The sequence below is a fragment of the Strix uralensis genome, chromosome 21 (genome assembly GCF_047716275.1).
Source record: "Strix uralensis isolate ZFMK-TIS-50842 chromosome 21, bStrUra1, whole genome shotgun sequence".
NCBI lineage: Eukaryota > Metazoa > Chordata > Aves > Strigiformes > Strigidae > Strix > Strix uralensis.
In genome coordinates, this window is record NC_133992.1 from 8,027,845 (window position 1) to 8,055,719 (window position 27,875).

The window sequence follows — 27,875 nt, forward strand, 5'->3', positions numbered from 1 at the left end:
TTGAGATGGCTGTTTACATTACACAGTTACAGTATCCAAGCTTAAAGGTTTTTTATGAAAAGTTCAATAATTTTTTATTAAAAACTCCCAACGCAAATCTTCTGAAGTATTCCACCCAACAGAGCGCTCTGTATTTTCCTAGGAAAAGGTCTGATGATAGCATAAACAAAAAAGCCATACCCAATTAAAATTTAAAAAAATCTCTGCTTCATCACAGAGTAAAAGCTACAGAATAGTTTGATATCAAACACATGTACAATATATACCAATGTGTTATTGTAGTATGGTATTTTAATTAAAAATATACTGTATAAAGAAGAGAATGGGACTCAGCTATATTAATACATACAGCTGCAAACTATCTGTATTAGCAGACAGAAGTTTCATTAAGAGTAACCTTATAGCAAAGGTTTTTCTAAAAGCAACCAGAGGAAAGTCGAAGTCAACCAGGAGGGCCAGGGCTGTTAGAGCTATTGCGATCATTAGGAAACCATTATCTCAAATTCATGCTGCTACTATGATACAGGTTCGCCTAGTAACATGACAGCAAATTATATGATTAATTAGCTAACATGTAGCTACTGAGAGTCAACCAGTTGAAGCTGCTGCCCTACAGAAACAGATAAAATATTACCAAACTCAAAAAATTATCCTGCAGTTTTAGTTCCAAACATCAGTGAACTTGCAGATGTTTCAAGGGATCTCTCCATTCATGCTCACTTTGCATTCACTACTCGCTGCACTCACGTGAATTTCTGTATTTGACTTTTCTTGAATCATTTAATTATTCTTCACTTTTTGCCTAACTGCAATCATCAAGTTTTCTGCAGATTCAAAACACAAAACATACTTGCACTGATCTAATGTCACACACAAGAGCACTTCATAGGTATTTTTAAAAGGAGACAAAAATATTAGCCATTGATTGTACTGTATATCTGTTTGGCAAAAGACCCAACGAGATGAGCATCACATAACATCTCTGAAAAGGAAGCATGAAGATGGGAAAGCAGAAAAACAAAACTCGACTCAAAACAAATCAGATGCAGTTATAGTTACATCCTCAGCTGCACTACTGAGAGGTTCGCTGCTTTGACTGCCTTTCTGCAACCCAGCCCATTATACTGAAAACAGACTTCTTCATAAGCTGCAACTAGGGAGAAGTCAGCAACAGCAAAAGACAGAAAATATGGGCAAACAAAACAAAGGGCTCATTTTACTGTTTTCAAGGGCTTAGAAAACCCCCCAAACCATAAAACATTAAATACGTGTGTGTACACACACTTCCCAGTACCACAGGGCAGTCAAGGAGCACTTCCCATCCTCGCGTGCCACACTGCATCAGTGCTGACACATCGGGAGAGGCTCTATGCTCAAATCAGAGCTGAACTTTTCCCAATATATCCTATCCTCCACAGTCAGGAGATGGAAATGAACTACTTATTTAGGATTTGAAAGCAAAGGGAGTCAACTATTTGGACAGACATTATGTGAGAGAGAAAACCTCTTTCTTGAAATTCTCTGAAACAACCAAGCAGAACAAGTTAACAGATAAGGAAATATTTGAAACAATCTGAAAACTAAGGACCATCCAACAACCAGGTTTTGTATGTAGCCTGTTTACACCAGCATTTTAAGATGTGTGAACAAGAACTTCAGCAGAAGGTATTTGAGATTTGCAAATTTTAAGATCCAGTATATACTGATACTTTAAGAAAGCAATTAATAGCAAAAGCAAACAGTGGTTCACTTACATAAGTGCTTGTTGGTGGAGGATGATGCCTAAAATGCAATAAAAATTAAATATCTTAAATACATACAAGCATAGAAACAGAAGATTCAATCATGGTACTGCAGACACGCAAAAGTACATAGCAGGAGAGAAAGAAGGACATTACAACATTCAGGCTTCAATATCAGAATTTCCATCCCCATTGATGACTTAATAAACAGAGGGAAGACAGCAATTTTGGAACAACAAAAATAAATTAGTGGCAGTAGATAATATTTTAGCTGTACTAGCAAAAATTATAATTGATTTTCTGTCTGTGGTGTTAAAGTTGCTATCTTTGCACTGAAAATAAATTTTCATTTTAAAAGCATAATCACATGTTAAAATAGTTCTACCTGGCATTTTCTGTCAACAAGCTCATTTTACAATGGCATACAAGAACCACCATTGCTCTGTCATGTCAAGAAATTGGTTTCACTTCCTTAGAAATACTTAAGATTAGATAACATTAGATTTGTTTATCATCTATTACGTTGTAAAATCACGCTGTTGAAGTAGTAACCTTTTGTCTAAATGAAGAGCAACTTTCAAAGTAGAAAGGATCATGGAAGCATCAACATATAATCTACTTTTAAGCCAAATATTAGATTTTAAAAATCATACAAATATTTTAAATCCTAAGGACTCTTCCTTGTAACACTCATTTTAGTTCACTCATCTGCTTCTCACTGCGTTTTTTTTTAAACAGGTTACTATAATCTACATTACTACTTACTGTAGTTTCTCCAAAAATATCTGGTTTCTCTCTCCAGCAGCCACCCCACCCCAAACCCTCCTTAGAACAGGGTTATTCTCAAGATGTGGGTTTTCAGCAGACCTGTTTGAACAAGAACAGCACTAGCTGCACCTCTAGAAGCAGGTGAACTCCTTTGATAATAGCTGCAAGTGTAGTCTTACATCCCTGGAGGTTCTCAGGATTCAGCTAGGCTACATCGCAACTAATCTGATCTAGTTGTGACAAGGGACCATCTCTGAATGGGAGGCTGGACTAGATGACCTCGGGAGGTCCCTTCCAATTCAATCTCCAACTAGAAATCGAAGAGGATTCAGAGTGGAGAGTCTGGAGCACCCACTGCCACAGCAGACTTTTCCATTAATGTCTACTTGACTAGAAGATACAAAAAGCTGCCACAGGCAGAGGGTTAGCAGAGGTGGTACCTGAATAATAAACACAGAGAACAGTTGGAAGAGTTACAACTACGCAATCTTTCAGTGTGCTCAGTGGACAGACCGCACTTCAGTAAGTGAAACACCAAACCAATGATTATCAACCAGGAATTATTTCCTAAACTTTCAATTTTGTGGGTTACTTGCTAACAATACAACTCACCAACACTTGGCTAATCAGCCTCTTAAATTTAAAATTGAACCATAAAAAAACAGTTAAAAAGCAATAAATGTTTAAACTGAGGTATTATTTATAATAAAGTACTATTAGATACAACTATGATTCTTCAAACTAGGAGTCTGCCATGTAGCTAATTAGCCCCAAATTTAGACCCAAGTTTGATTTGTCATTCAGTCCTTCACAAAAGGCTCTTTTATAAGACCTGTCTACAAGGCACATGCAAATTTGTCATGAGCAAAAGCATCATCCTTGCTGAGCAACTGTCAAAATGCAAAAGCCAAAATGAAAGAAGGTTCTGCATGTAAAATAGGAAAGTAAAAAAGCCTGGGTTTTGGCTTGAGGGGATCTCAGTTTTATAGCGCTATTTTGGACACAGATATTAAATTCTGACTTAAAATACATCAAAACAGTAGGGTATTTTTTGCCACTTCTAGAGCACATTTGATTTGAACACCAAACACTGAATGCAACAATCAGCAAAAGAGCTCAACAATTTAGAGATTCAAGAAGTCTAGGGAGCTTGACACAGATTGACAGGCTCCAGCCAAGCTTGCTGTGTAATTATTTCATGTGTCTGCACTTTGTCTTCCATCACTGAAATGAACACCTAAAGGCAAGAACACAAAGGATACAGAATAATACATCACCATTCATTTATCAGAATGAATGCCGACAGTGGATAGTTAGAGCTTCCTATTACATCCTGCAAGTAGGAATTATACGGTCATTCATTCTTCACAGTGTGTCAGTCCTGGACTTTGAATTTTGTAAAAAATTAACTGGTCTTGACCAACTGACAATAAAAGACAAAAATCCAGACTCTTCCCCCAGATGAAAGCATCTGCCTTGTAATTAATGCCCTCTCTTATCCCAGCTTTGTACAAGTATTACTGGAGTCACTCTCTGCACTCCTGCACAGTTCCCAGGTGATATAGTTCACGTAGTTCACAGGGGGAAACCAAGGCATAGAGCAACTCAACAAAATAGTCATTTGCTCTGCAGTAACTTATTCAGGAATCTCTGTATCTTCAAATGCTTTCAAACATACATGGTACAGGATGAAAAAGCCAAACGCTATTCCACAATCATGTTTTGTAAGGGATGGAAACAAAGTATTATAGGCAACAATGGAACACAACGATCACACACAGAATGTAATCTTTATTTCATTCAATGCATCCAAGTAAACTCAGCAAAGGTTAAATAAGCAATTAACTACTTTATTATGACCTCTGTGCCAAACTCTTACTTTCTTACCCAAAATAGAGTTTGTAAGAACAATCCTGAGCAACCCAAAAGAAAAATTTAATTTCAATGCAAAAATCGCTGCATGGAGATGCTTTTGGTTGCTAAAATTGGAGTACTTACTACAGAATTCCCCTGGCCATGACTCACTAACAATGAAGAGACTGCATGCAGAAAAAAGTCAAAGCTAAGTCTGCCAGCGTTAACAAGGTCTTCCCTGTCCACAATGTTTTACTCCCTATGTTACCTATGCAAAGGTAAAAAATCAGGAAAATAAATTAATAATGATGCAATTGTATCTATGTCTAACTAGAAATGTGCATTATGCTATCAATACTTGTTTTCAAAACGACATACACATACTACTGAGTAACATTACTGAAATTACAAAGAGTGTTACTCTATACCTATACAGCCATGCTCTAAGCCTATACAGCAGAGAGGAAGTGCCTTGCACAATGAAACCATCAGGAATGAAAGTAACAGTAGCATCTATAAGGAAATGAAAACCAAGACACTTTACCCAGTAAAACTTCTAATGGTTGCATTTTATTTATTTTTTCCACTGGCAGTTGGGAAACTGGGACTAGCAAAATAATTGTATCAAAATACTTCAAGTCATTACAAATGAAGATTATGTTTAGAGAAAAACTCTATGAAGTCATCAGCTGGAATTTGCTACTCAGCTTTTTTCATTTAACCCATCCATAGGGTTCCTCGTAAACACATGAATACCCAGAGAATGCCCTAAAGTGAGATTAAAAAGTAATAACAGCTATTTTTAACATCAAGTAAAGAAAGCAGAGCAAAGCAGTTCTGCTCTGTATCCTTTCTAGTTAGGAAGGGCATTTAGCAGTCCTTCTCAAATGCCGAGGCCCGGTCGGTTGATGGGTGCTGAATACAGCCGCTCCAGGCAGCGCTGCAGCACGGCCAGCCCCCCACCCACCGTGGTCCCCAGGGAAGGGAACAAGCCCCTTCAGTCCCCAGGTAAATCCCCATCTGCAGTTCATTACTCAGGAAAACTTTCCCTTTTTGTAGAGTTACTGTCAAAACCACAGGGGACTTTAATTACCTTTTTATTTTCAGGTACAACTTGCACTTCAAAATTTTTTTAGCGTGATACACCTAGAGCTTTCCTCTCCTTAACAGTGCAGGTTTCACACTGGAAAGCACTTTTATTCCCCCCCTCACAGTATAGTTGTTTAGTTTTCCTCTCAAATAGCTGAAGGTTACTTGGAATCATGTAGAGAGACAGAAATAAAGTCATTAATAAATACATTCACAATACATTCATATCGTATCACATTATACAACATAATTATGCAATAAAGCCATTTGTGCGAAGCCACCAAAATACAAAGACCCTCTCCTTCCACCTTATTATGGCCCTGCTCTTTCTGCTCATCATCTTTGACAAGGGAATATACAACCAATGCAGATGGAAACACTTGCTGTAGTGCGTTTCCGAATTTGGCAAGCAGCAGTTTTAATTTATTCTTTTCAGATTGATTGTCTGCTGCAGTAAAGCAGCCTCTAATCCCCCTCCCCCAAACAGTAAAGCTTAAAAAAAAAGGGTGTGTGTGTGTGTGTGTGTGTGTGTAAAGCAATCATATGATAAAATCACAGCTTTAGCAAAAGCTTTGATATCATCGTTAGGTTCATACAAATTTCCTCTCTTACCTAGCTTGTTCTTCACTAATTAGTCCAGCCACTGGTAGTTTGTGTTCCTTTTTCTTTTTCTGACACAGAAACAAGCAGTTAAACTAGTATTTGCAGTCTTTAATTACACATTAAAATCTTCATCCTTAACTTTTTTACTGAAAGTACAGGGATTCCCTACAGTGCAATATTAGTGTTCTGCTCTAAATTCTGCAAGGGCATCTGCTAACGGTTGGGACTGTGGAACAACTTTTAATTAATTGCCACCTTTTAACGGCACGGTTCTCACACAAACATTACCTTTAAGGCAAACATACATCAAAGAGTCAGAAATTTGCTCTTTTACAACTCAGCTACAACCCCCAGTTACACGAACACTCACTAAAGGCTACACGCTGCTCCGGATCTGTGCATATTCCAGAAAATGAACATGCAGATCAAGGCCAGTACAGGGCCCAAAGTTTCCAAAAAGATATAGCTTTTTCATTTCCCAACTATGGAGTGTTCCAGCTAATCTTCAGCAAAGTAGATGGGAATTATTTCAAATCACTGTGCTCAGTCACACAGGGCTGCACATCACACTCGGAGCAATCCTATTTGCGGGATTAGTTTGGGGAATATGACACCAAAATATCAACAGCAATCAGGCCCAGGCTTCTTCTGGCTAATGTCTTCCTGACAGATGTGTTCACGGAGGTGTTCACTACAAGGACATTTGAGCTAAGGCTATCAGTCCGTAACAGCTCACAACACACTAGTAAGCGAAGCTCTATACGCTGTAAAGAAATGATGAAATCTTAATTACATGCACTTGCTTTCCATAGTGGTTGGTGAGAGTATTTGTTGAAAAGTGAATAAATAAAACAGATTTTTCCTCCATGTTAAAGTACGCTGTAAAGTTTTACAACACAACTAATGCACATTTCGGTAATTTACTAGGGATAAAGCAGCATCCAAGATCCTTGTCTCTTGTACTTGTGTGGATAGAAATTATTATCCTGTTAATGAATATCATAAGGAACATTTTGTTTTAGTCAAAATCTTTCCTTTGGACAATCTGTGTTGATCAATGCCTGCTGGTTTTTTTGTAATTACTTTGTAAGGAAATATGCAGCTGTATAGTACTTAATGGAATGAAATGAAATTCAGCATGTAACTATAGCCAAAAAAGCACATTGATCTGGCATAACAAAACAAAGAAGATTACAGAAACCTCTGCTGTCAGATATATCAACATATTAGGAGATTAGATCAAGATTAAAATTTTTAAAAGAATCATATTTCTGAAGATGCATTGAACAGCAAAGGTGTTGACTCAGTACTGAGTTACCAAGCATCACCAGACTCAAGAATGGCAGCTGTTACCGAAAAAAAAAAACAACCCACCCCAAAACCAAAACAACTTCCACAGGAAGTCATGTTGTACCCAAGTAGTAGCAATGTGAAGTCTACCCAGGTGACTACTAGAGCTCTGGCAACGCTTAGTGAGCGTCCACAGAAGTCACTCTATGACCCACCTACTGACTACTGCAGGAGGGCACAGAGCACAAAGCAGGGAAGTGCCTCCTCACGTCACACGTACTGGGACCAAATCTGCCAAAAACCACAACAGTTTATCACTGAATTGCTCCCTCTTACCAGTGTAAGGGTCTAGTTCAGATCCTACTCAACTTCTCAATTCATACAGCTCTATCTAGGGCTCCAATACTTCTACTGATTGGAGATAAACATAAATGAAAATCAAAAATATGTAACAGTGTAAGAGGGTTTCTCCTATTGTCCAAATGTTGGTTTAATACTGTTGGAGTGATCAAGTTCACAGTGTGAGACAATTGGATTTACCTTGCATTACAATATGCCATTTAAAAAATTCTAAGTCAGAGATGTGGAAGTGGGCTATGGGTCCCAGCAGCTATCTGTTGTAGGACTGAGTGCTGCAGTACATTTTTATCATCTACAAACTTTAAAAGCACATCCCAGTTTTTCTGCAGATTTCAGATTCTCATTAAATCTGTGTTGGTCCGCTCTTCAGAACTGTCCCTAACTAAAGAAACCACATACATCCTTAATAAAGCACAGAAAAGGACAAACAACTGACCTCAAGAGCCCCACAGACCAAACGAGGAAAGAAAGAAAGGGAGGAAAAAACCAATGAAACAACAAAAACACATCTGCCTGCCTTCTGTATTTTTGGTATCTAACCAGGTTACAAAACACATGTATGGCTCCAAAGTTAACATGATAGATAAACCAAGTGAACAGCAGAGACATAAAACAACAGCACCTTATTTTAAAATTTACCTCTTACACTGAAAGTAAAAGTTCAACTGATTACCCCCTTCTTTCTTTTTTGGAGCAGAACTTGGTGAAGTATCTTTGGCTACAAATAGTAAGATGACTAATCAATGTTATATTCCCAGTAAATTATTGGATTTGATCTTGTTAGAGTTGTCTAATAAAGTCCCTCATGAATCAAAACAGTACTTCAGATTTTTTCTTTCCAGTTAAATTACATTGACAGCTAAACAGTAAATACCACATAACTAAAAAGAGAGATTGCTATTACATTTAATAACAGACTGCTTTTTCCCCCCAGTATTTAAACAAAGCACACTAGACAAAACAGGATAAAGCAACAGCAGGCCCATCACTGCTCTGCACCTGAGAACAGCCAGCCAGTGAGCTCTACAAACCGCTTGTCACTGCTGTTGACATGGGCCACTGGGAAAACAACAACAAAAAAATCTCTTTTAAGCTTAGAATCATCTTTCATCCAAATGAAAGCACAATGGGACACCCACATGCACAGCTGTTCTCTTGATAAAACTCAGTTCAAGAAAGTTCAATGATGTGTTATCACCTAGGAATTTTCCCTCATAATTTGTAATACAACATGGGTTCAAGCACGGCCATGGCAGATGCTGCCCCAGCTTTGGGATCTGAGTGTCCTGGCTGCTGAATCTAAAAAGAACCAGATCAGCTCCAAACCATCTATTAAATGTTGTCTTTGAGTTTAAGGGTAACTTCAATCCGAATTTCTAATACCATGGTGGCAACGAACTTTGTAGTAAACCAAACAACCAGACTTCTTAGCTTTCAGTGGTGGGAAAAGACTGTTCAGAAGAAAATGAAGCAGTTCGGATTATGTAATTGTACCTTCTCCTCCCATGCCGTAGGATACAACTTTAATACTTACTGTATTACCAATTAAACTAGAAGTTCCCAAGGGTCTCACTAAAACTAAAACGAAAGGTGCACTCCTCCTCTGACAGGGTCCAGTCTCATTTCTGTAAAATAACTTGTTTAAAAGCAACTGTTGTCATCTCTGCTTGGTGGGCAGAAGGGAAACCTGAAGAAAAATCCAAACCAAACCCAAACATGGCTGTATCTTAAAATATCTTGAAACTATCATATTTTCAATAGCTGCTAAAATTCATTATGATCTGAATTTCTCAGCACTTATCTTCCTGTAACAAAGCTGTCAAAATAGTAGTTTCCTGTTTGTTCATTATTCTCTATTATATTCTGCATGGTTTGAAAAATTCACTTGGGGACATCACTCTTCTCTGAAGCAGTGTTGTAGGCGGCAGTCTGAATACGTTCATATTATTCTGTAGTTTTCTTTAAAGAAACTAAATACTACACATATACATTATTTGTATTCCTTTGAAAAGTTCTAGAGGAATGCATACCATGCAACAGTGTCCTCCACCACCACTGTATTTAGAAAAGAATAGAATACTAACCACTGAAATGCACAGCATGGATTTTATAATTGAAATAGATTTTCCTCTAGGGAATGGACAAATGCTCACAAAACCACCTGTTTAATGAGCACAATCCTTTTTACCAGAGGTTACAAAGAACTAGTACTCTACCTAGCTAGATTAGCTTTGATAGTTAGAATAACAGTATTTCAGGAGGAAAGCCAATATTTTGGACATTCTGTGCAGAATTATGGAGCTTACTAAAAAAGCTTTAGTATTTAACAAACAGTGACCACACCAGTCACCACCACCAAACACATGGACGGGGGAAAAAAAAAAAAAGAGCAAAGAACCAATTGGCTAAGATTCTTTAAGGGAAAGTAAGAGTTATTTAACAAGCTGATGAAATACAATACAGAAGTTTTAAAGAGAGTTTCTATTTAGTTGAACCAGGTGAAATATTAAGAGACTTGAGTATCAACAGATCCTGCAAGATGTGCACATGATCTCTGAACACACTAAAATCAGTATACCAGTTAGGGATAAACACAATCTCACTGTACAGCAATACACTGCAACCTACACTACCACAGCTTCACAAAACATCTGCAGAACAGGTGTTCAGCACCTAAAACTACTAAAAGAAAAAGAAAACAGTACAACGATGTGATCCAAATACTAAAATTGATGTTCGATCTACATGGTACGTGGTTGCAAAGTAATTAAACCTATTCATATAAATATTATTGTCTTACAATATAAAGAACTAATTTTTAATCCTTTTTCTTCATATAAAAGGGGATTAATTTGCAGAGCAAAAGGGTCACGTATTTCAGCAACATGTTCTTCTACAGTTCCGGTTGCACTGTCTTGCTAAAGTCAAGCTAAAGGAATACCTTGAGAAACTTAAACATGAACAGGGATATTAAATGAGCTCCTAGTATTGAAAGTTATTGGAAACTGATCTCTTCCTTATTAATACAATTCCCCATCATGTACAAAAAGATATCTCCATGTTCCAGAATGCAAACAGAGTTTTAATCTTTAATTATATTCTCAACCTCAACTCTTCTGGAGAGAAGTATAGATATGGACCTGAGGATTATTGCTTTATTACATTATCATCTCTGTGGTATTTAATGAATATTGATACTTAATGCAGCTTTGCCAGTAGGGGGAAAGAAGAATTTTAGAACTGCACAAAACTTCCAATGACTTTTCTCAAAATGGAAAATACAGCCACACACTTTGCTCTTCTATTCTTGAATACTTCTAAGAAGAGGCCCAAATGTTAGAGTACAGCTCATAATACTGAATGGGATTATTGCAATAACAACACTTGCATGTTAAATAACCACATTCCCCACAGCCTATACACCAAGTGTCACACTTAAGTGGTACATTGGATTCTTGGTTTCAAAGTAGGAATCCCCAGCTGGGATTTCAGACCTCTACAACACAGCAAGGTCAGATTAGATAAGCATAGTTTAAACATACAGTCTTAAAAAATACAAAACCTGTGAACATACATTGGCTTAAGCATGCTTTGCCATTATTTTTAAAATAATCTGCCTTTCTTTCATAGTGACAATCCCTGAACCTAGGAAGCAATTAGATGCTGTTTATAAAATAAAATACTGAAAAAAAACCCCTTTCCTGCAAAAACTCTTGGCAAAGGGCTCATGAGGATTTTTCTTAATGTAAAAAATGATAAATTACATGAGTTAAGTTCCAAATAATTTATTCTGGCACATCTGATGTCTGAGTGTATAGTTTATATATATATATACACACACACACACATACCTTTACTGTATTGTTAAAAATAGCAACTTTTTTTTGGAATACTACATCACTGATTATTTTAAATTAAATTCTTTCCTCAAGACTCAACTTGTGCACCCTGAAGCAAGCTCCTGAACAAATACAATAGAACTTTACAATACTGCTTCTACGACAGAATCATTAAAACCGATAGGCCATTAATGCTATGAAAGAAGAACTCTCTGACTATGCTGGTATTAAATCAAGCTACAGTAAATACAGAGTTTGGGATATCTGTAAATTTATTTTCCAAATGCAGATGAACAGATACGAAGTGAGCCAGTAAATTAAGCTTTAAATGAGACCACTCACTAAAGACCATCTTTTGCTAATGTAGCTCCAAAGGATGGAGCAAGCACAGCCTTCTTTTGAATATCTCCATCTCCTCTAGAAGAAGAATTCAGATGGATTCTGAGGTGTAGAGAGCAGAATAGAGACCTCCTCCATCTCACCCAGAACCAGTGGCAGAAACAACCTGTCCCTCCTGAGTCTCTGCCCAGCACTCTGTCCTCAAGTCCTTATTATCTCCTAAAAGAAAAATTATCTTCACAGCTTTTTGTGGCTCATTTATCTAGAAAAACATCATGGGCAGCACTGTCTTTTCCTTTATTTAAAAAAAAAAAAAAAAGTAATTTTGCTGGTCTGCTCCTAGCAATGGAGTACAAATTCACAGCTATTTTTACTCAATCTATTACAGTGTTTTCACTGTCAGGTTAGGGCATATATCAGAGCACAAGAGATTTACAAGACAAGTTGAAGAGCCCTAAAACAAAAAATTGGACTCTCTTTTACTCAAGCCTCTCTGTCCATTGAGCCTGAAGTTGTCAAACAAGAACCAGACTTTCACTTGTTTGTTGTTTATAGTGTGCTTATTTCCCCAAACCCACAAATGTCGCAACAAATGACCCTAAAAGGCACCATAAAGGGCAAGAGTCTCAGTACCTTTTGTGGTGAGCAAGTTCTTGTTCTGGCAATTTCCTTCCAGACAGAGAAGACAGATGATTAATCTGGGAGCACCGAGAAAGCCCCATGCAACAGAGCTATCAAAGTCACAAGGTTTTCAGCTGAGACCCCTAAAAATTCCCATTAATACTAACTGACCCTCTTGTGTGTGCCAATGAACACAACTGCAAGAATATAGTCAACATCCCATGCTTCCTCTTTTCTTTCTTCATCCTCCTGTCACAGCGACTCACTACTGTCACTTTCCAGCTACACAGTGACATACCAGAGACTGTTGGGCTCTCAGCAGGGTGGTCCAGCAGCCCAGCAGGGACTACCTCCATGGGCTCACTGCTCTCAGACACCCCAGATTCTTTGGGGTACAGCGTTCTGCTCCCGCAGGGTCATGGAAACAACTTCCTAATTGGGAATTTGCTTCTGAGATGTGGTGCCAAGCAAAATAATACAAGATTAATTAGCTGCGTCAATTACTACATTTTAAGAGGAGAGAAAAAACTAAGAACCATAATTTCTTATCGTATTTATTTATTTATTTCAAACCAGAAGAAGCCATCCTGGTTTTCAGAAGGGTTGCATGTATATGCTTCTAGTCAGTTGGAAGGAGCTGACAGCTTTCAGCACTTCAGCAATCACTGCTTTGAGATTCTTTAACAGAAGGAAGGAACCAGCAGCCAGATGAGAAGCATGTGAGGGAACGCATCTATTAGCAAGTACAGGGAGATGTCTTGTTAATAGGAGACAGAAGGAGGGACTAAGCAGGGAGAGAAAGCAGCCAGCAGTTAGTCATTTTCTCATACAGATACATTTGGCTACAAGTGAGACGCATATCAATCTAGTATTCCTTTCTGCACTTTCAGAGCCAGTGAAAACCATTACTGAAAAGCAAAACCAAACACTAAAATGCCTCTTCTCAAAACCATTCGGCACCCTTAGAAACCCTCAGAGAATGAAAACAGTGAGAAAATGAAAATTTTCCTGGTAGTGGTTGCACAGGACAAAGACCTTTCATTTTAAAAAAATACCTTTTTGATTCAAAATTGCTGCTGCCATTTCAGACATCTTCTAGTGAAAAACTAGAGCTTCTTGCCTCCAAACCTGAGCACATCAAAAGATGGCCTAAGGCTGGCAAGGGACAAATGAGTGGGCCCACCAAGCACCAGCTTTGCCATTAGTGAAACCCTTCCTCTGCCTCCTTCTGTGAGCCTGAAGTAGGAAGAGATGGCTGAGCCTCCAAGACAGGCTGAGAAGGTTTTGGGTTCGTGTTGTTAGTTTGGTTTTTTTTTAAAAAAAAACATTTTAGAGAGGAAGGGAAAAGAAAAAAGCAGAGCAGGGAGAGAGGCTAAGGGCTCAAGTGAACTATGAGTTGACACAGCACAAGAATCAAGTTTTGTATCACCACCCTTACGGGAAGAGACACCATTTGGATACATTCAGTCTGTGGAACAAAACTCAAGTCTCACCATAGCAGTAAAGATCAAAGATATGGATTAGCAAGATAAATCCTCCTCCTGCACCACTGCCATTAAGAATGTAATGGGCAATAGCAGAAGTTACCCACACAGTCTCTTCGAGGAACAGGAACATAAATAAACAGATCAGTAACATGCTCTCTAATGCTACCTTTAACTCAAATGAAGACATGCTTAATATCAAACTATCCATATGCAAAATCTGCATAAAAATAAAACAGTTTTTAGAAGATTCTTTGTCCAAGTTATCACCTGTTACCTCCTGAGCAACAGTGTTTCCTGCATTCCTTTGCCGGCTGAAAAGAATTACCACAGTGTTGCTATTTGCTCCAATCTGCTATTCTAAAATGACATTTTGGCATATAGCCTGGTTTAAATACTTATGTTTAAGAAAAGCTCTATAATATAGTGGCTCTGAACAACATTTAATATATACTTGACTCATAGCACATTGTTAATCAGCCCAAAGACTTGTCATTGACCTTAATTTTAATAGCGTACATCAAAGCAAAAGAAGACAAAGAAATAGTTACCCCTTTCTTGACTAATCAATAAAGCTAAAAAAAATAAATCCCTGAATTGCCATGGGAAAATTAGTATGCAGTATGCCCTTTCAAGGAGATATGTAGTTTTGCACCTGGATGTTTTCTTCTGCTGTATTTTATAGAGAATGAAAAGAAAGAAAAAAAAAATCACAGCATGATTCATCATTATTTGCATGAAACTACAGCAAAATCAAGATACTAAAATCAATTTGCCATACCTTTTTTTAAAATACTTTCCATAAGCCTATTTTCTTAAGTCTTTTCATTATTCGCTTCTGCCTTGTGTTGAAGACATGATATTGAGCTCAACAGGTATTTGATTCGACTTAATATAAGCATTATTCTCTTCTTAAGAGACACCAAGATAGCAAATAAGGATAAATATGGAAAAGGTCAAAGAGAAGCCAGAGAGGAGGACACCAGGGACAGATAAAGGGCCAGCTCAGCATAAACATATTTTCCCTGTGAATAATGCTGGAAGTGTTAACAAAATACTGAAACATAATTCAACTACCAGCTGAAGCTTAGCTACCACACTAAAATTTCATTCTATCTGCAAATTCTAGGTAAATACACCAATGAAGGAAACAGCACCTGCAGATTAAAAGACATACAATACTTTCAAATGTGTATATTATATACCTCATATTAAGATTTATACAGCTGCAACTGTTTAAGTACAGACTTTTCTATGCAAAAATAGAAGCTAGCTCTTTCCCTCTCACTATATGTATTTCTAGTAAATGGAGAAGCCATGATTAAAAAAATAAACAAAACATCAAAATATTCTAAGACCTCTGAATAAAAACTGTGACAACTAGTATCACAGTGCTCTAGTTTAAAGGCTTCTTGGAGAAGTCCATTTTAAGCTCCGGATAAACCTGATGCCCCAGTAAAGGAAGAAAACTAATTAGCCAGTTGGTCGCAATATACCCCTATTCTTTCACAGATATAAAAGAACCAACATGTGGTCTTCAAACCTGTAGTTCTGCTAGAGCTGCCCTTCTAACCATTCTTCGTCTGATGTATCAGTAAAACAATAGAATATTTATGGATTCTTGAATTAGCAGCCCTTTAAAGTTAATATACAAGGGGAAAGCTCTGTTGACTTTGTTTTTTTTCTCATTTCATAAGGAAAAAACTCTAAACTTCCTTTGATTCCTTCCTCAACTTAGGCCTGTGAACTCTGATGAGAACAGGGACTTTTAGCATTAAAACTATGAAGTTTCTAGTAGCACAGTGTTTATACATCAGTGACTCCTGCTCTGTGAAAAAAAGCAGGCAGTTTCCACAAACTACAAGGATGCTCAGTACAATGAATAATTGCTTAGCACTTCATTTTCTACATAATTTTCTTATATGTAACTAAATATTTTAAGCAGTTTATTAATTTATAAGCTTAGTTGTGGACATCTCTGTGGTTTTGGCATCAGTACACAGACTGCCTAAAGTGTTGATACTCTGTGTCCTCAAACAGTTTCTAAGTGTCCTCATAATTGCTTGTCACCTGTAAAAGAGGTTTTAGATCCAATGCAAAATTAACATATGGTGAACAGATGGACTCAGAACAGACATTTGTCGAAAAAGTACTCACACCAAAGACTTTTTGGCTTCAGCCTTTTAGGACCTTCAGAAAAGTCCTACTTGAAGCTCCAAGTCATACTAATCATGGGAACATCATTCCTCAATGACAATCTCGTGTTGCAAAAACTTTTATGACCTGCTACAAAGAAGAATCCTTGCAACTTTCCTGTTGTCACAATGCCTCCCTAAACAGAAGAAACAAAATATTGTTTCCATAGGGTACCCCACCCATCCAACAAGAATAATTCATCGCACAAAGCTGCTATTACGATAATTTAAAGGAATAAAAAATTACAGTAAAAAGTTTTTAAAAAAATCCCCCCCACGCAAACTTCAAAATATTCTATTACTTACTGAGGAGGCAAGACAAGAGTTGTTGGCTGGGCTTTTGGTCTGCGTTTTGCAGATACTCCCATCTGGTTGGCTGAACGTTTCAAAGACTGCTGATTCAAAAGGCCAGATGCTAGCCCAGCATGGTACTGCAACTGGATAATAAAACACATATATATTAATACACACACCACTGCAGTACTCTATCTATGTCAGACCTCTACTGTCTGTACCACTTGATTCAAATTACAGCCAGTCAGTATATTAACGTATGGTATTTCATATATATCACTTGGATGGAAGATGACACAAACAAAAGCATATTAAAAAAGTCTGCTGTGAAATCGGTATTACAAGGAAATTATGGTATAAGGCAAGTAAGGTGACGAATCAAAGACTTCCTCTCAAGTCCTAACTCCTGAAACTTGGGCTTACTTTTAAATGTTAAGACTGTTTCTTCTCTCAAGGGATCAAGCATTCTTACTTTTTGGAAGAAGATAAGAGGAAGAAATATGCAACCCTTTCACTATATAAACCAGCTTTTTAGAAATAACATCTTTTTTTCTTAAACATAAAACCACAAAACAGTTGCAAAGAAGTTTCTACCACCGTAAAGAAAAATCTAGGCTTTAATAGACCTGTGAGCACATCTTCATAGCATTGCGGAAAGATTCATATTCAGTAGTTTTCTCCTCTATCCTTTTATTTTACTTGCCAATGAAAGACAAATTTATGAAGGACACAACATGAATCTGCAAGAATTTGAGTGCATTCCCACTGCTCGCAAATGTAAGAACAGCTACAGTGCTGCGTCTGTCCTGAAACCAGCCTGAAGTGCAACAAGTTACAAGCTCACCTCTAAACTCTTTCCATTTACATTCTTAGTTCCCTATTTTAGAAGGCGGGGGATTCAGTGTCAGACAAACGCAATTTCCTTCACCATTCCAGTCCCCACATCAACGTGTTCATTAAATTGTCTAAAGATTTGTTCTGAAAAAGGTCAACTGTTTAACACATTAACACCTCTAACCCCATGGTCTGTATCTAAAAAAAGGTTACAGTTAGGAACACATGACTTAAGTGTTCAGAAAATAAACTGGTCTTAGGAAAAGCAGTTCTTCAGTTCCCACTGACTGAAAATGAGGGAAACAAAGGTTGGTAAAGTGATCTACTCGAAAATGGCTATTAAAATGAGTGAAGTTATACTGTGAGCCAATTTGACTGAAATGTCAATGCTCAGAGCATCCATAAGGCTTTTTAACAGGCTCCTGATTCACTTGGCTGCCTTGCCACGTGATCTTGGCCATGGCACAACATGAAGACACATCGCATTCCTAATGGGAAGAGAACCGCACTCTGCCAGGGAGAGGGGGGGGATTGTATTGCCCCAACAGCTCCGCTTAGACCAATGAATTTTGCTCAAATTTGTTTTTCTCCGACAGATTTCTGAAATGAAAAAAATCAATGAGAGCAATGGACAGTACATGTTTGAAAGGCAATGCTTCAAAGTGTCAGGGGCTTAGTTTTCAATCTTCACTACCAGAATTTGCAGTGAGTGCAATATGCAGGGAATTAAAGGCAAAGACAGCTCTGGCAGAAGACCCCTCTGACTCCAGGAACATGCTTTTCCCTTTTCTTCTTGCATCTTATAAGAGCAGCCCTCCTTCAGCCATTTTGTGCTGTTGACACCACTCACTTATGTTCACTGTGCAGAATGACACTGACAGGTATTTCAAGTAAACAACATCATCTGGACACTTGCTCAGAGATGGAGGTAATCACCAGTGCTAATCATAGATGAATTTTAAATGCAACCTTTCAAAAACATTTCATAACCTCCCAGCTAATCTGACATTTAGTGGTCAGGCATAAAAAAACCTGAGAATTAAAAACATTCTAAAAAGAAATTCTGTCCTTGAAGGCTGACTCCCAGTGATTAAGCTATTTTTATTAATTATAAGTATTTCTTTATAATCTACCTTTGCTCCTAGGAATGCAGATCCAACTGTCAAAATCTATAAGGGCCATTAAATATTTACCAAACCATCCTTATAATGGGAGAAAAGGTCAAAGTTAATAAAACTGACAGGCAGCTTCTGTCCAACTTGATTTATACATTATTAAAATATCACATACTGTATTGCACAGAATGCATTCCTTTTTGGGGGTGGAAGGGTGTTAACTGAAGAGATTAGGAAATTGTTTCTTAATCATTTGTTCTGAGGGACAGAAACAAGACTGAAAATAGTGTCAAAGCAGTACCACTACCATCAAAACTATAGACAGGTGATTCAACGGTCCTGATGGATGATGAATATGCCATTTAGTTCCTTTTTCCTCTTGCAAAATAAACACCTTTGTCTGCCAGCATCAGCCATGACAGCAAATCTCAACTAAAACCATACCAACTCCCCCCAAATTTTTTCATACTAACAAGAGAACGCTATTTCCAACCATATTCTCTTCACCTTAGGGAACGCACATGAAATATTGTCAGAGGATATTATGGGTGCTAAAAGGCTCAGGCAAGGAAGCTGAGATGAGCTCATGGGACACAAACCCTTTGAGGGTTAATAAACACACAGAAACAACATTTAGCTCAAGAAGCGCCTGAGCCAAAGACTGCTGATGGCTGGAAGAACATCGGATGAAACACTGTATACAAGCATGAGCTTACAGCTACTGCTGGAGATGAGATATAGGGCAAGATGAGCCTTTGGTTTGACCCGGCAGAGCTGTTGTGTGTTTTAGTTAGTGTCTAGAGAGGGATGGCCCACGCAGGCCTAAGAGACCCTGCGACCCAACAGAGCCAAAAGTTGGGTTCTTGTGGATGGTCACAACGGCCTTCTGTAAGCGTATTCCCAACAATCTTCCATCTGCTTTTGACAACCGTGCTCATTTACCAGCAGAATGGTAAACAGCAATAGTTCTATCCATAAAATATACTAAATACTCACTGAACTTGAGTATTGCTGCAGCACTAGGTAGTATTGCAAATCATTTCTTTATCAGTGGCTAAGGAATTCCCCATCATTCAGAGGCTTTATTACAGCAAGCATCCATGTCTTTCAGCTTTGGGGAATTCCAACTGGTTTATGTGAAGCTAAGCTCTTTACTTCCTAATGAAATACTCCTCTGTAAAATTTCAACAAGATTGATCTTTCTTCCCCAATACATGCAGATGAAACATAAAATCTATTTCAGAAAACTACAAAATAAAAAACAACAACAAAAAAGTCAATTTATAACACTTAGCAGCTAGGATATATACCAATGCCAACTTGCACAGTTTTATGATGAGTCGCATGATAGCTGATATTTTTCTTAAAACTGTGGTTCCAAGTAGATGTGTGAATTCCACATTTTAAAATCAAAAGAGACTCTAGTTCCCAAGGATGTAGGAAAGTACTGAAAATAACACTTCAATACATACAAAAGCTTTATCTGACAGTAAATAAAAACTGAACTAGGATTATTTTTAAATTTAATTATTTTTGAGATTCATTATTTTTCCTCTGTTAATGGCAGCATGGCCTATATTTCCTGGAAGAAAATATTATCACTAATGTTTTACAGGTGCCATAATTCACATTTTCACAGTGTTCCTGAGTATAGGAAAGCTACATTCATATATTAACGGCTTCTCAATCTTCCTCAAAGTGAAATACATCATAGCAGAGATAGCACTTTGGAGTCACTTTTCTCACAGTTATAATTGTAAGGAGGGCAATTTCTTCATTCACATAAGATGTCTTTGGCTTTCACATAAACTACTTCAACAGAGAAGATGTATTACAGAAATACAGACTGGATTTAGTTCCAAAAGCATTAATATTTTTTTTTTAAAGTTAATCACATAGTATCTTTTATTTATTCTACCCCAGTGACTCTTTTCTTACCTGAAACAAGGCAACACACCCCTAAAACAATCAAAACAAATAAAAATTAACCCCTTCATCCCCCCAAAAGATCACACTGTCTTATGCAGATGATCTTTAAGGTTTGGAGCAGAGAACTTCTGCTACATCCAACAGGCTTAAATCAGAACAGTGCAGTAAGGACCCTTCGTTCAACAGAAACGTACTGATTGTATCGTGACAGATTGTATTTTGGCCTATAGGATTACTCTACAGTGTATGTTCTGAAACTACAAACATGTACACAATGCTAATTTAAAACTTTTAAAATTAAAGCTTCATCATTAGAATTGTGCTGGGTCTAAAGGTCTTTAGTTTACATAATTCATGGGCTGGAGATTTTGCATGTGCTGACTGCTGACCAAACAAGTCATTACACTCCGCTTACTGACAAGGCCATTTAAAGTTGCAAAAAATGGTTGAGTAGGAAGAAGGTAAGAATCAGGGAAAGAAAAAAAGAAACAACCAATCACTTGGAGCATTTACAGCTGATCATGTCAACTCACAGTTGCACATCAGATTTACACAGTATATTACCGTTATTTAAAGCTTTTTAAGCACCAATAGGTTTTCTTTAAAAAGTAAAATCAGAAGAATGACTTTTCTCTGTAATCACATTACCCTGTTACAGTTTTTTTTCCATTCTCATGTAAATACTTACACATACATTCTGTATGACCACGTACAGAAACAGAAAAGCATTTTCTCAGGTATAGGTAATATAAAAAAAATGTTTATTTCCATTCCTCCAAGAAATGCAGAAGTAGCTGACAGGTACTTACTTCTTATAGAATTTTCCAAGTTCACTGTAATACTGGTGAATTCATGCACATTTGCCTCCTTTTAAGATGCACAGTACTTTGCCCCTCATCATTAAACTATTTCTTCCTTGCAGCTAACAAGGGATTTGTCTATTATGATAAAACTCTAGTTGTTCTTTTGAAAAGAGCAATGAGCAAGCAAGCAGGACACTCCCACAGTTTCATCTCTACAGACTAAAGTAGGCAAGAGAGAAATTACACTACCTTAATTGATATTTTTAAGCTTCTCTCGATAATGAGGCCGGTTTGGAAATTCTCTTTTTCTCCAAACAATGTTTGATCATTTTAGGATAGCTGAATTCTTGGCTTGGCCAAAACAGCATCAACAAACCAAAAGAGCAGTCTCCAATTTCTTTACTCATTGGTTTTCCTCTTGCGTTGCAGGCTTTTCAATTAATAGGAAAGCTAGCCATTGTGCCTTTGCTCTAGTTTACAATTTAATCAGGACACACTGTTCTATTTTTTTAAAGCATTTGTGCCCCCCAAACATTTTCCACTTTACAAGAATATTTAAGCAACAAATACTCATCCATGATGGGAACAAAGGCTACCCCCATTCCATTCTTTTTTAAATCCCTGTACAAAAGTTATCGCATCCTTTCCTAAACACCCTGATCCAACTAAACTGTGAAACTAATGAGCTCGCACTTCTGTTAAAAGCCTCTCACGTGTCACGGCTCTCTTATTTGCATTGCACAGTGCCACTGCCTCACCCTGGTCAATAAACCCAGAGATACGGAGCATTCCGAGCACATGCCCCTGCACAGGCAATCCTGCTTCTCCCTTAGGTCTCTCCTCCTCCCTCCCAAGGCTAGGGAGCTGAGAAACAAGTTTAGACATTTTTTATATATACACAAAATAGTAGGAAATGCATCGATACATATCTCTGTTTCTTTTAAGGTCTTGTCTTCGCTACATTTTTTTATCCCATTGTCTTTGAATTCCTATTTTTGCTCAGAGTGCTGTTTTAATTAGTGTCAGATTTCAGCCTTAAAGTGTGTTCTTCCCATACTTTTCTTTCGAAAACATTGAAGTTTTGCTGATGAATGACTGCATCAATGTTCCCTCACTCCAATACTGCCTGCAAGTCTTTGGCTTTTTACCATGCAGAGATAGCAAATCTGGCAGCACTTTCTTCAAGGAATTGGTCAAAACTTCAGCATCTGCATCCTTGCTGCCAATAAAATTATCCACGCTGTTCAAAGTCTCTGCTAAAGCCACTACTCCTCCAGGTTTTTTTAAAAAGTATTCTGGAATCCATTTAATAGTTACATCAGTGACATATTCTTGCTTCTTGGATAATGTCAACACAAAGGGACACTACACAGCCAACAGGCTCTGAGGTTTAAAGAGATCCAGTATTTGAAATGGATAGAGGGGCAGAGTAACCACAATCTGGGGCTACACACTACTCTATGAACATCTTAAGCATAAAATACACTTATTCTTCTAAAGAGGTAAATACATACCTCCGAATGCTCTGAAGGGCTTGAACATATAGATTTCCTGAAAGATAACTAAATGAACTGGCATTTCATTGGATAGGCATCTACAACCCATACACGTAACAGAATCACAGAAAGCAGAGAAAAATTATTACATTGTGTTCTGCATCCAAATGACAAAATAAAACCACGTGCAATAACAAACAGTAGTATTTTCAAGTAACCCGGAGCTCAAGGGTAGTAGTTGGTACTGATGTTGTCCACTAATATGCAAACGGTCTTAGTGTTGCTCTATGTGATATATTCACACTTGTGTGTTCACTTAATGGATTTCAAAGTCTAAAGACCCAAGAAGTGCACTTGATCAATATTTGACAGAAAATCCAAATTCCTTTTCGACAAAAGTATTATCTTTGCATAGGATAAATAATCTGTCACAGGGAAAAAAAGTCATCATTAAAACTCAAGACTGGATAAGGACACAATTAGTCTCTTCCCCCAGTGCTGCTGTGCTCCCTTAAACAGCCACCAGAACTTTGAACTGAAGACACTGCTCTTATGCTAAAATTAATATTTTCTAAAGCCCTAGACTAAATCTTTGCTGTCAGGGGCTCAGGTGGCAGCTATGTCAGTATAAAGAATGCCTGCTGCCTCTGTGACAGGGGATGCTCAGGTGCTTATATAAGAAATGTGAAGATACTTTAAAACTGAGCGGTAGAATAAAGGGCTGCAATCGGCTACAGAAACACTCTTCAAATTGTCTAGCAGTGTGCCATGATTTGCAGCACTGTGGTTGGGCTTTACCACTACAGTAAACGAACTACTACTCAGACAAATAAAGAAATTAATTCTCTTCTTCAATAAAATGTCTACAAGGTGCAGCTTATGTAAATCCAACCAGTCCAGCTGCACCATCAGACAAAGGGGAGAAAGACAGTGAAAGAACAGAGGAGAGGGAAATCTGTTAGTGGATAAGCAATGTAGCAGTAATGACCCCAGCTGATACTTCTGCTGCTAATTCCCCCCGCCTTCGCCAACTCATTAAATTTAATTATTTTAACTTCTGTTAAATGCCTTTCCTTAGCTTTGGTCACTCGCACAATAATTAAATGCACAATGTATTTAGAGTAGCAAATACCCACACTGAGTGTCAGACAATAGCTATTAGCCTAGCCGTGGGTCTTTCTGCCAGCATATGGAAATCTGGCTTTCCTCAGGCTCCCGTGGCCTCCCTGAAGGGGAAGCTGTCCTCAACAAGCAGAACTCCAGCGCAGAGTTCATCCTGATACAGGCACACCATGGGCAGATGGATACGCTCTGCCAAGCTGTACCAGGCATCACCGCTCTCTTCTGCTAGAGGCGATCACACTGCCGTGCCAGCAGAAGGGACTGCGTGAATACTGTTAAAACTGAGCCAAACTTGCCAAATTAGGAGAGAATTCTTCCTTAAATTGTTACTTTTGCTAATATCCTCTTTCTTTACATCTAGCAGGCATCCAAAGCAATGCTGTTGGGAATGCTAATTTCCAGCCTGCTAGCAAGGACAACCAATTAAAGCTTGAAGCAGGACAGTTAGATCTGGAACAGAATGTATGTGGCCTATTTCCCTATATGAACATTCCTACTATAGCTTCAGAATATTCACAATCGGATTAATTTATACTCCTTCCCAGACAGTATAAAGTGACCCACAGAAAGCATTCATACACAAAAAATGGCAACTGATACAGGTCACTGTTCTAAGTGGTTAGAGAAAGAGGTTTAAATTCTCACCCTCCCTTGTAACACAGATTTTTGCACAAACCCTAGAATCACCATAGGTGCCTGGACGTTACAGATCAGCTGCATTCTGGAGGATGAGTGTCAAAAAGAAACACATCATTTTCCCTGTTTAAAACATATCACGTTCAACACAATGAAAATATCTCATGCTTCTTAGAAAAGACCATAACCACTGTAACTTGAAATGTAATGGTCAACAAAACCTGAAACTGTTTTTTTTTCCTCCCACAAAGCAATTAAAAAGAGAGCTTTTCTGCCCTTACTCAAGTTTTCTGTGTTCAAAAATTAATGATACATATCTGAATTCTGTCTTCAACCTCACATTGACTTTTGGGAGACAGAGCAATCCTGCTGATCACTAACAGCAGTGTGAGCTCTTGCTTCTCTGAGAAGTTTCACTGAAAATTTTCTCCAGCTAAAACAATATTATGCATTAACCAAGAACTCTAAATTTAAACTCAATTACCTTTTTTTTGGTGTGGTTTTTTTTTTTTTTTTTTACACCCTTCAGAATCACCATTTATGGCTTACAACATGGACTTCCAGGAATTTTATCTGAAACAGAACATCAGACTTAAGAAAAATAAGCTCTCTGCATTTAATTAGGACGTTTACAAGAGAAGTTGGATAATCATAAATCTGCAATTCTTGTCATTTGTATACAAGGTAGAGAAATCATCTTACTCCATACTGCTGGAGACCAAAATCTGTTTTACTACATCATTTTGTGCAATGCACTATTGATAATAGCAACATATGGCCAAACTTTATTTTAAAAAGTAAATCCCCTACCCTTAGCGATTTTTTAAATGTCTCTACTTTTAGATGACCAAGCTGTAATGCATGAAAAAGTCAACTTTTGAAAAATCAGTTTAAAAGATATTTCAAGTTAAGACATCCAAAAAATAGGTAGACATTTATAAAAGTCTTAGTCAAATTAATTCTCTAGACTTGAAAGAGTTAAGTTATGAATGTTTTTTAGGAATGAAAAAAGAATCTATCAGGTTTGATTGATAAAAGTGTAGCTTTTAACTAAGACTGAAAAAACTGAAGACTGGCAACATTTTTTCCAGAATAATATGCTTCCTTTGCTTTTCTTCAGCACAGTGCACATAAATCAAAGAAATGTTAAAGAGGCCCATACATCACAAGCTGGCATTTCCAAACTATTTACAAAATCTGTAATAGTCAAGAGGATGGAAATATAGAAGTGTGACCAGCAAAGTTACTGAGAGAAAAAAAAGGCAGTTCTACCATCCCGGCAGGGTTAATTAAGGTTGCAAAAAACTCTTGACTGTAGAATTTAAAAATACTAAACCAAATCAATCCTGATAATGCAGGATTACAAAAGGAAACAAGACAGTGCATCAGCCAAAACAGAGAGAAGGTGGATTTGAGCAACATGCTTGTTCCACGATTAAGCACAAGTTCTGAAAATAGATGAAGCAAATGCTCTAATAAGGCTTGAAGTACGTACAAGAGCAGGGCTGACTTTGCATCTGCAAAAAGACAGCCCCAAAAATATCAGTAAATCCAGTGCTTAGCTGTGTATCCATCAAATTTTCACACCCTAACATCTCCGCATACACCAGACTTATACAGATGAGGTTTTCCTCAACAACTTTTACAAATGAGAATCTCATCTCCTCTTCTGAAAGGAAAGACATGGATTATGGAAAGTTTATCTGTCCATCTGTTGAAGATGTCACACACTGACTAGAGAGTGCAAAAAGCACAGAGATGTTTTACAACCAAATCCAAAACTTACTGTAGTCTGAACTAGTGTAAAAGCCATATGCTTTGCAAAAACACCTCTTTTGCTACACATTTTTTTTACCACAGCACAAAGAGTAACAGTTCGAAAGCTGCTGTAATCTTTATTTCTGAAAATAGATCACATATCTTTACTCTCATCTGCCACGTTCGGGTAAGCTAACCGATCAGAAACCAGAAAAACAAGGAAATACTACACTGTGCAAGAAAAGCTAAAAAAGACACACTCCACCGCAGTAAGTTACCTGCAGTTTACAGGTAAAGCGGCAGCTCAGAGCCCAACACCAGGCACAGGATGATGCGCCCAACAGAAGGGTTGAGTGGAACACCACATAAAGTGGTTTTACAGTTTTCTCTGTCAGTGTTGAAGACTTCCAGTAGGAGTATTTCAGATGAAGCCAGGGGGCCTCAGAAATATCTTTAGGGGTAAAACAAATGGAATACACTTCATATTATTTTCATGGGAGCTTATAATGATATTATAATTAACTCAATTACACCACAAGATTAATAGCCTTTAAAACGCTCCCAGTCATTCATTACAGGCCTAATTAAAACTCTCTTTTGGTGCTGAGCCAGCAAGAAATATGAAACTACTTGCTAACTAACCATATATAAGTATATATGGTATTACCTTTACCACGCTGTTTGTTTCCGTGGTCACAATTCAGTGAGCGGTTTGGTTTGTTTTTTAAAAATATATAAATAAAAAGACAACAAGAAAAATGGACAAGATGCAACTTTACAGGCTTCAACACCTGCAACAGCATATCAGCTCACTCCAACTAACCAGTTTATTTCTAGTTTTGCTGCAACAGTTAAGGGCTTCTACAATAGCAGATGCCTTTCCTCCCACACATCAATTAATTTGCAAATGCACTCAGGTTGTAGAAATAATGAAGTGCTGAATGCTTTTCTATTGACAAGTTTTGCTGTCAGGAGGTGGATGCTGTAGGCGAGGTGCTAAAATGCGCTGCTGCTATATGCATGCCAAAGGAAAGGCATGCCACATGAAACTTGGTCGACAGCTAACAGGGCACATCAATTATTTTATTTACCCCTCTCTCACTGGAACCAAAAGGAAGAAATCCTCTCCAAAAGCTTCTTATTGTATTTATCTAGGTATTTGTAACAAAAGCAGAGCTTTTGTGCTGACTCAAGAAACATTTCATATTCGAGGAGAAAAGGAGTGGTTTTTCATGTATTGTCATACATGCTAAAAAAGTTACATTAAAATTGTTAAGGTGATGAAGAATTCAGTAACTACGAAATGCTTGAATTCATATTGCCTATGCAATCTAAATCAGTCTGCTTGTGCTAAGGATTCAGACTTTGATTATGTGCTTCTTTCCAAAGGACCTCAAATTACCAGAGTCTGCAGGATCACATGGAAGAAGAGGCAGTTATTCAGCACCCATTTTCACGCACAGAATGTTATTTACAGTATTTCACACAATGCCCACACTTATCTTCTCAGATGTCTTCTATGATATTTTCCTGCTTTATCTTGCTTCTTTAGAAATACTGTTAAATTTACCTTCACAATTCTCATTCCACTCATGTTGGGTGTGGATCTGAGGAATCTCCCAATTTTAAGAATACTAAATGTTTTTACTACATACTATATGTGTAGTAGACTTCCTATAGATAATAACTGCAGTCAGGCGCTCA

General features: G+C 37.6%; 1 protein-coding gene across 2 annotated transcripts in view; it reads right to left on the reverse strand.

Annotated features, from left to right (window-relative positions):
* Positions 1-27,875, reverse strand: part of MED27 (mediator complex subunit 27) — a 93,966-nt gene that overhangs the window by 40,813 nt on the left and 25,278 nt on the right. For both annotated transcript variants that reach the window (XM_074891102.1, XM_074891101.1), the window contains exon 3: positions 16,491-16,621. In XM_074891102.1, the coding sequence (XP_074747203.1) occupies positions 16,491-16,621 (131 nt within the window). The remainder of the gene's footprint in view (positions 1-16,490; positions 16,622-27,875) is intronic.